Raw genomic sequence first — 10661 nt, 5'->3', positions numbered from 1 at the left:
GAATAAAAAGGCGGCAAGAGCAAAATCATAGACATGACTCAAAATTATTTCGCGCCTGCGCAGGAGCTACGGAGTCTTGCGGTTTTTAGCGTCGCCTCTGCATTAATACAGATAGGACAGTAGCGTACTAGGAAATAATATAGAAACATAACTTACAAAAAAAATTAACCTAATATTTTTGTTGGTTTTGAAGTTAGTTTTCACATTAACTGTCCTCATCAGAATCACTGTCATCGACATCAACAATTAGTTTTTCTGTTTCTATGTCTGTTATTTCCTCATTATCTAACATAATGTTTAAATAAGTATTGCGCCTTTTTCTTTATATAAATTTTAAATATCTACAACAAGAAAACTAATCGAATAAATTAATTTTTTTAATTTTGCAAATTGGTTTTAAATATTTAATCTACGCCCCTGACAAGGATACTGAAGAGAGGGGGCTGCATTCATAAAACTGCCTACTTTTGCCATGGCGCATCTACGACATTTTAAAATTTCCGCCAGCTTCGACCATCAGGCCTGTACGTGTAAAGAAAAAAAGAAGTAGAATGAGCCATTTCACCAATGACCTTACCGAAAGTCCCATTTTGCCAATGACACCGAAAGTCCCAACTGCTCCGGCAAACATAACGATGAGGCGCATTCGCGTGATGATGCTAGTTCATTCCCATTGCACCGTCCATATGTGACTACCATGTCCGCTTATTCTGCATGTGAATACATTGGTTTTTGTTTGATATTTTCACACTCAACTTATTTTTGTATTTTGTGGTAATAGTAGTAGCTTTGTCAATCAAACACTAACGAGTGCAGATTATTACTAATTATTACGTACAATCAGCTGTTGCGAAGGTCGCGAATAGGTATCTACGTGTGTTTCGTCAGTTGACGCTTGCGATAACGAAAGGCGATAAGATAACGCGGCTGCAAAAGTGTTCTTAATCATTGACGGCTCGTTAACTGGGGTACTTTTTGAGCATACTTTTTACATCCCCTACGTTATGGTGCTATGAGATGTTACCCTTTTAATATTCCAGAATACTAACCAGACAATATATATATGTTAGGCCCGAAGACCGAAAACGCTCAGTGGCCGGAAAAAACGACCACATCGCGTTCTGGCTGCCTTCGAACGCACAGAACGCGTTTTAGCTGTTTTCAAACGCTCGCAACGCGTTCTGGTAACTGTTAAACTGCCGGAACGCGTTCTGCCAATTGTTGAACGCTCACAACGCGTTCTTAATGTTCGACTTGTATTATTTTTTTTTTCTTTAATTTCACGAAGAACCACAATTTGATTCTATACCATAAGAAATTATTTCAGTATTTTTTCAAAATTTTTAAACAACGTTTAAGGGTTGCTACTAATGGTTTAATTTTAAATAAAAACTCGTAATATACATTTGCTGGATTCTTTTATTCATACAAGGTTATTGTTATTATTACAAATTAAGACACATGTATGCATTTTAATCATTCATTTTTGAGAAACAAGGGTTCATTTATTACTATTACGGTACTTATTCCCATACTTTTTCACCAATAAAAGCAAATACTGCTTTTGTTCTTCATTCGTCATAATCAATTTATTATATTCCTTCATTAAAGCAACACTATGCTTAACTATGTCGTTCATTACTTATATACAATGAATGATTTTTTGAAGTTTTCGTTTCAATTTTCCACGTCTTTATCCAAAAAAATTGTTGAAATACCTAGGATCTAGAAGAAGAATAAGGAGTTACTGCTCACGAAGTTTTATATATATTTTTTGTGTATGTGTGTGACATCAATGTTCAATCATTTGTGCCTTCAATTTTTAGTGCTTCTACCATTTTCTTTTTCTCTTGAACTGCAAGTTTGTCATCAAAACATGGAATCGAAACCAGCTCTTCGGGCAAATACCACAAGTGTCCTAGTATTTTTACGCAGCAGTAGCCATTGTTTTGTTTATGTTTTCAAAAGCCTTAAGGTCTTTTAATAATTGTAGAGATTGTATGAGATTTTCCTCCTCCTTTTTAGACCATCCGTTCCTTTCATCTTAATTTCTCAGTTTTTGCATCTTTTCCTGTTATTCCATATTTCTCCAAAATATGTTCGAGTCTCTGGTTCCAATTCACCTAGTTTAAATGTTGCTGATAAAACTAATTTGTTCTTTCTCTTTAATTTTTTGCCTTTTAGGTAATATAGTTTTTCACCCCCTTCGTTCTGTTTTTTTGTATTCCGGTGCAAATTTTAAGTTTCTTTTTTTTTCTGCTTATCAATGTCTTAGTTAAACTTTCTAGTTTTTTCCATGTACTTCTATCTTTTTTCGGTTTCAATCTGTGGTGTTCTTCCTCGGTTTTTTTTATGTGTTCATCTACTCCATTAGTTTTTTGTAATACGATTCCTGTGTGGCTGAACTCTGTAACTTCTTCGTTTATTTTTCCATCTCACTGGAATTTTAATTGTTTCTTTCCTTCTCATTCTTTTACCCTTAAATTTTTTGTCTTATCTCTATTTAGCTCCAGCCCTCTTTCTTATATATATCTATTGAATTTAAAGCATTTCTTTCAGCTCTTATTCGTTGTTTGCTAATAATACTATGTCATGCATGTTAAACTGACCAAATTTTTCTTTTACCAATTATTATTCCCCCCTTTGTTGTACTGTGATTATTTTTTTTTAAAATGTGCAAATGTTAATTTAAATTGTGCGGTGCTTTGCGGACAACCTTGGCTTATTACTTCTTTCATTGCCATTTTCTTGGTAAATTTCTCTTATCCTCTCCCTTAATTTGTTGAATATTTCTAATTTTTCTAATATGTTCTATACCATGTCTCTTTCGTGCTTATCGAATGCCCCATTCATGTCCGTAAGGAAGAGGAATTTTTCGCCTTTTTCTTTATTTCCCTTTCACACGCTGTTTTGATTAGAGGTTGTCCAAAAAAAAAAAACTACCGTCACTTAGAATTTCATGTTTCTGGACCGGTCCCTGTCTCATCGTCACACTTTCAGCAATCCCCTGACAAATATTGCCAACTTAAGAAAAACATTAACATAATGTCATATTTCGTCACGCTAAGCAATACCCCTTTATTTGCGATCGTATTTTATGAACAACCCCTTAGACAGATTGCTTCAATAGTTTCTTTGCTTTTACTGTATTCCATCTGCGTTTACTCATGAGTATTATCCCTCTGCAATTTTCTGTTTTATTTCTGTCTCCTATTTTGTAAATTGGTTTGCTTATTCTTGCTTTCTAATTTTCCGGAAGTTCTTCTTCTCCATTTCGTACACCCATGCCTCATTATTAATTACTGTCTTCTGCCGTCTTCTAATGTTGTATTTAGAGTTGAGATTTTGTGCAAAAAAGATCTCTTTTGTCATTGGAAATATTACCTTAATATTGTGGATTCATACCTTTTGCACTGAATTATATTGTAGCGAGCACGAGTGTATTTGTGTGCGATCGGGCACACGTGTGCGTGAACGGCTTATCGATTAGCAGAATAGCCGCGGGCGCCTTTCTTCATGTGCGCCGTATTTGTAAATGTGTGTGTCGTACCTGCGTTCTGGGAAAGCAGTTAAACAGTTCAAAGAAAAAATAAACTATCCGGATGTTTCCAGAAGGGTCCCGAATGTAAACAAAAGAGTATTCAAAGAAAGAGACGATCGCCGAGAGGGGAGAAATAAATTGACCGTTGCAGAAGTGAATCCAGAAATAAATTGTCAGTGATAGCAGTGAAATAAATAGCGCAGTGAATAGTGATATATCAACAGTAGTGTAAATAAATAGAATAATTCATAACCTAAATTTAGTAATAATTTAATAGTGTTTTTAAGTTCTTTAATAATTAGTGTAAATAAATAGTTTTTGTCGTTATCAGTCTTAGAAGTTANTTGCAGAAGTGAATCTAGAACTAAATTGACAGCGATAGCAGTGAAATAAATAGCGCAGTGAATAGTGATATATCAACATTAGTATAAATAAATAGTTTTTGTCGTCATCAGTCTTCGAAGTTAATTTTGTTCAACTCACGAATATTACAACTGGTGTCAGGTGTGGGGTTGAGTAAAACACATTACAATGGCAAAGAAGTTGTACGAATTATAAGTAGCTGAGTTAAGAAGAGAATTGGAAGAACGGGATGAAGCGATAAACGGTAACATAGCGGAATTTCAGTGGCTGCTCGCGGGGGCGTTAAAACAAAATGACCATGATCCTGAAACGTTCCTTTTCGAAGACGAATTGTCGCAAACGATGAAAAGTTTGGAAAATAAATTGGATGAAAACACTAAAAGTTTGGAAAATAAATTGGAAGAAAACAGTAAAAGTTTGGAAAAAAAATTGGAAGAAACCAGTAAAAGTTTGGAAAATAAATTGGAAGAAAACAGTAAAGGTTTGGAAAAAAAATTGGAAGAAACCAGTAAAAGTTTGGAAAATAAATTGGAAGAAAATAGTAAAACTTTGAAACGTGAATTGGAAGAAAATAGTAAAAGTTTGAAACGTGAATTGGAAGAAAACAGTAGAAGTATGGAGAATAAATGGGAAGAAAAATTTAATAAGAATATTCAAGAAACAGATGAGAAGATAAGTGCTGAAAGAAGTGATTTTTAATGGGAAGATAAAATCAATCGAAGGGGATGTTGGCACTTCTGGTACACTCAACGAAGGCAATCAAACCAGCCAAGGAAGCGGTATAGAGTCAAGAACACGAGTAAAACCACCAACGTTTGACGGAAGACGGAGGCGGCTGCTAAGGCGAATAACTGGGTGCCTGAAGAAAAAGTCACTGCGTTGACCGTTGCGCTTCGTGGAGATGCATGTGACATTTTGAACACCCTTTCCCCGGAAGAATTGGCGGATTATGAACAGTTGGTAAAACGGTTAGAGTTGCGCTACGGCGAGGCTCATTTAACAGCGGTGTATCACATTAATAAGTTCACCGTTGCAGAAGTGTATCCAGAAATAAATTGTCAGTGATAGCAGTGAAATAAATAGCGCAGTGAATTTCAACAGTAGTGTAGATAAATAGAATAATTCATAACCTAAGTTTAGTAATAATTTAATAGTGTTTTTAAGTTCTTTAATAATTAGTATAAATAAATAGTTTTTGTCGTTATCAGTCTTCGAAGTTAATTTTGTTAAACCCACGAACATTACAATATATTCCAATCCGACGGGACTTGAACCTTGTCGGAACTCTTCAAACTAGGGTGGTTAGATCGACTTGCGAGTTTCGATGATTTAGGGAACCGTACCATAGGTTCAACCATAATAGGGAGGGGTACTTAAGGAGAAACCAGACGAAGACAAGTCCCTGAAGGAGGGCAGCAGCTCTTTCAGTACTCAGGTTGGCAGAGATCACGAGGATCGGTATGGCACTTTGATGCACAATACTGCGATGTGGAAGGCAAGAGGAAACCACCACATTATGATGCCGAGCAAAAAGTACGTTTAAAATTAAATGATGGCTTCCTCTTCGGTAAAACACTCCAGACGTAAACTAGTCCTCCATTTGGATGTCCGGGCGGGGGATGTCATCAATAAGTGCAATAAGTCGGAGCGTGGAATGTTAGGATTATGAGGCAAGTAGGGAAATTGGAAAATTTTAAAGTTAAGATGAATAGATTAGAATTAGATGTAGTAGGCAATACTGAAGTCTTCTGGAATGGAGACTAGAATAATACATACAGGATTGGTGGAAGGTAATTCGGGGATAGGAATTGTAATGCATAGGAAAGCAGGGCAGAGTGTAGAAAGTTATTTACAAAAAACGATAGGATAGTTATGGTTAAATTAAACTCGAATCCAGTAAAAACGGTATTAGTACAGGTCTACATGCCTACATCATCTTACAATGATGAAGACGTAGAAACAGTTTATGCAGTCATAGAAGAGTGTAGAAGTTTAGCGAAAGGGCAGGAAAACCTAATATTTGTAGGAGAGTTCAACGTAAAAATAGGTGAAGGTAAATGTTTTGTGCAGTCGTGAGATAAAAAATTATCTGGAGACCACTCGGAAGTTGCGTTACTGAACTACCGTTCTACTAGAATGTTTTAAATAAAACTAGTAGCGAATTTGAGTTGATGTGTTTAATGAGAATGTTTCCTACATACTAACTAACAATATTAAATTTACTTAAAAACTAGAGAACAACTAAGAAAGTGGGTGGAGTCTAAATGAAAGATATTCTGGTGGTAGATAAATGTAGGAATTTCCTGAATGTTGTCATAGACGAGAGGGTGTTGACTTCAACTAGATGCAGAAAAGTTCTGAAAACAAGTATACAAGAGCTAACAATGGGCCAGGTATTAGTGACAGAAAACCTCATTTATGCTACCAGGAATTATTGAATTCATAACGTACATTTTGTATGTATGACAATGAAATTATTTACAAATATTATAAAACCAAATAATAAAGGAAAGGAATTTATAACTTAAAATGTTTGAAGTTGAACTGAACGAAGAAATTTGAAATGTAAATAAGTAAATAATAACCCTAGATCCAATTAAATGGAAAAGTTTTTGAATTAAAATAATTGTAAAAGATATAGATAATTATTAGCACTTAACATCCCGCCGCCCTTGAACCGATAGCGTTCAAAAGAACTCACACGCGCATATACACAACACACACGCAGTTCTTCACTTTGGTCACTAGAAAGAATAGTCAGTAAGTCGCCAATAGGGAAATGACTGGTGGGTTTATCTAAAAGGTCGTTTGGATCAGTGGAAAAGGGTGTAAGGGGGCGCGAGTTAAGTATTGCCTCTACTTCAGTGTTTGTAGCTTGCATTAAACTGTGTAGTTCAGGTGAAAAAGTTTCTTTTTGAATTAATTTGATTATAATAAGTTGTGCTAAAGTTAACGCTTCTGTTGATAATGGCCCAGCATTTTTCACGATCTTACTACTGTTTCGAATAAATTTTATACAGTATGATAGAACAGGGATTTCAGTAGGACAAATGCGGTGTTTTGTCCAATGACCTTTTTCTTTCAAAAGCCACGAGGGTCCATGATTCCATAGAGAACTTGAATCCAGTTGCAATATGTTTTCGTCGCAAGAAAGACTATCTGCGGGGTTGTCTGCAGATGGAACATGTCTCCACTGGCGAGAGCTTGTATTCGATTGAATATTCGATATTCTATTGGCCACAAACGTCTTAAGGGTATGTGGCGCTGAATTAATCCACCAAAGTACAATTTCTGAATCGGACCATAACACAGTGTTGTTAATATTTAAGTGTTCTAATGCCCTGATGCTTGCTTTAACTGATTTAACTAAAACAACAGTTGTGCATAGTTAAAGGCGCGGTAGCCAGATTGTCCTTATGAGTGTGAGGCGTGATTTAATTTCAATGTTTGACTGCAACCTTTTTTCTGGCGAATAGAGTCTATGTAACGTTGGTTTGTTTGATTTTCCAAGATCATTTACATCTTCTTTGAATGGAAGCTTGACAATGAATTTCCGAGCGTCGTCCCTTTGTACATGTTCATGAAAGCCATTCAAGTTGGGAATCGTCTGGCCGTTTAATTGTTGGTGCTGTAAAGATTTCATTTACGTGTTTTAAATTAATCACCCGTTCGTTATTGTAACGCTTTTTTAAAAGCGACCATGCCACTTGGTAATTATCTGCTGATAACTCCAATGAATGAATGAGATTCGCAGCCTCTGCCTTAACACATGAATGTAGATAATACAATTTCTGAATAACTGGAAGAGCTGGATTGCGCTGTCAATAATGGAAACAAACGAATCACGAAAATTAAGCCATTTGTTGTAAAATCCGTCGAATGTAGGAAGTTCAATCTTTGGTAACCTGCAGCTTACGTTAACATCTTGCACTGTAGATGGTGATAAGGAATTATCGGCTAACCGTCCTGTTGTGAAATTTGAGGATGAGTTCTGGTAACGCTCAATAAGTTCGTTTGCTGCCCCTACACATTGGTACCAATTGGTTTCGAAATCCGCCCGTTCTTCTTGTGTAAATAAGTAAATAATAACCCTAGATCCAATTAAATGGAAAAGTTTTTGAATTAAAATAATTGTAAAAGATATAGGTAATTATTAGCACTTAACAGTAAAGATGGTGCAAAAGCAGATTCTTTTGGATTAGGCAATAAAAATGATGGGGGAGATAGATTGATTGAGAAAATGAAAGTAGGAAACTTTGGGTAAAAAATGAGGGTGTAGGATTAAGAGAAGAAAGGCGGAAATACAAAAACAGGACAGACGAAGAAGGCAAAGAAGATATAAGGCTATAAGCTAAGGAACAGCGAATTGATATGAGGTGTAAAGAGGTAGGGGAAAAGTTTGAAGTAGGTAAGGGGATGAGGCTTGCAATATAACTAAAAGAAATTTTAGAGATGTAGGGTACAGTAGTAATTATATAAGAAATAAGGCAGGAGTCATTTTGATAGAAAATGAGGAAAAGGCTGATAGGTGGAAAGAATATTTAGAAAACCTATACGCAGGCCCTGAGTTAGGAGATATATTAGAGAAGAAGATAGTGTGGAGATAGGTGAGCTAGGTTATCCCATAATAAGAGAAGAGTTCGATGTGGCATTAAAAAACTTAAAGAATAATAAGGCGTCAGGTGTAGATGGGATACAGGGGGAAATTGTAAAAAATGCAGGACCAAAGGTTAGAAATCGTATGTTTATGCTAGTTAGTCACATTTACAAGACGGGAAATGCCCCAGAGGATTATAAACGGAACGTGGTAGTAACCATACTTTACAAAAGAGAGATAGGTGCCAGACATTTAGAACAATTAGCTTAACTTCCCGTGCTTCAAAAATCTTAACTAGAATTGTACAGAGGAGGATGGAAAAAAGGGCGAAAGAACTATTAGGGGATGATCAATTTGGGTTTAGAAGAAACAGAGGAACGCTGGAGGCCATTCTAGTTTTACGGGTAACAAAAGAGAAAACGATAGAAAAGGGAAAGAGTGCGTACATAGGATTTGTAGATTTAGAAAAAGCTTTTGACATTGTTAAATAGGACAAGATGTTAAATAAACTTAAAAATGTAGGGATGAGTTACATAGATAGAAGAGTGATACTTAGTTTGTATAAAGAGCAACAGGCAGTTATAGAAATGGGGCTGCAACGTAAAGAAGTAAATATTAGGAAGAGAGTCAGACAAGGATTCACACTGTCATCGCTACTTTTTAATCTAATACACTAAAGACAACGTCATTAATAACAGTACAACTGTAGGGATAGATGTGCAAGGGCTAAAAATTAATATGCTTAGATTTGCAGATGATATGGCAGTAAGGATGAGTTAGATACAGCTTTCATTAAAATGGAAGAGGTATTGACAAAACAGTACTGTATGAAAATAAATAAAAATAAAACAAAAATACTGGTATGCAAGGGAAGAANCCATTGGTGAGCTCCCTGTAGGTTTCCCGATGACTTCCTGCACGGAGGAATGCATTTCCGTGCCTTGTCTTGGAATCTGCTGTGGTAGAAGCAAAGGTCACTGCTCCTGTTGCTACTGTGGGATCGTCTTTGCGAAGAAGTGCCTCTGGATTGAGATCTAGATCTTGTCCTCGAACCTCTTGCCATATGTCGTCTTATTTGATGCAGATCCAACTGAAGTGCTTGCACCTTATTGGTCAGTAGTTGGATGGCATTGTGCTGTGGAGAAGGCGTGGCCGTGGTTGCTATCACGGACTGTGTTTGCGTTGCTTCCATGATATAGTCAGCTATTTCGGCAACTTCATCCAACTGCTTGTCCTTCATCGTTGCAGTGACCGTCTGTAGATTTTGCGGAAGGCGACCTGACCAGATTGTGCGTAATAGATTTTCTGGAGTAGAATTTCCAGCCAGGTTTTGAAGGTGACGCAGAAATTGGAATGGTTTCCTGTCACCGATTTCTTCCTGTCCCAGCAATTGTTTGGTCCTTAATTCTTGTGAAGGGCCCAACCGACGAATGAGTGCTGCTCTGATAGTAGCATATGGTTCAGTCGCCAGTGGGTTTATTATAATGTCCCGCACTTCGGCTGCGTACTGCGGATCCAAATTTCCCAGGACATACCCGAATCTTGTCGATTCAGATGTGATTCCTGAGGCTTCGAAACTTCGTTCCACCATGCAAAACCATAATTCAGGGTCGGATGGCACGAAAGGTGGCAGCCTGACAGCTAGACGGTCAATGGAGGAGGTAGGTTGGGCGTTTTGTGGGCGGGACATGGTTAAATGTCCACGTTGCGGCTGGCCTGGGCGACCCTTTTTGTTGATATGTTGATGAAGATGACGACGGTATTCACGGCCGTCCAAAGTAGACTGATTACCTCTAGCGTGATTAAAATGTAAAGGAGGCAATCGTTGCGCACAAGGGGCGAGGCGGTCGCATTTCCCGCGGCAGATTGAGCAATCACAATCTCTTCTTTGGATGGCGAGGAGCCCATGGGAGTTAGGCAGGAGATTTGTTATCGTTCAATTAGGCATGTTGATTCTCTTTAAAAAAAATCGATCTCCGATTCGATTCGAATCGAGCATGCTAGAATCGATTCTTGTTTAAATCGAGCATTAAAAGATCGATTTTCGATTAATCGCGCCAATTTCAAACACGCCATTGAATGGTTCAATGGGCTGGGGTAATACGCCCAGTAAGGGAGAGTATGTGTTCTCCAATAAATTGAACAACTCACGCAAAAAAC

At 37.1% G+C, this 10661-nt stretch overlaps 1 protein-coding gene across 1 annotated transcript; it reads right to left on the bottom strand.

Annotated features, from left to right (window-relative positions):
• Positions 1-9554: 9554 nt before the first annotated feature.
• On the bottom strand, positions 9555-10191 carry LOC108740799 (the record flags this gene model as incomplete). Its single annotated transcript, XM_018475282.1, has 1 exon — positions 9555-10191. A coding segment is annotated over exon 1 (637 nt), but the record flags the coding sequence as incomplete, so codon positions are not given.
• Between the last annotated feature and the right edge of the window lie 470 nt (positions 10192-10661).

This window comes from Agrilus planipennis, unplaced genomic scaffold, assembly GCF_000699045.2.
Source record: "Agrilus planipennis isolate EAB-ADULT unplaced genomic scaffold, Apla_2.0 scaffold277, whole genome shotgun sequence".
Classification (NCBI taxonomy): domain Eukaryota; kingdom Metazoa; phylum Arthropoda; class Insecta; order Coleoptera; family Buprestidae; genus Agrilus; species Agrilus planipennis.
The sequence above is the reverse complement of the archived record's forward strand: the minus strand, read 5'-3'. Positions and strand labels throughout refer to the sequence as shown.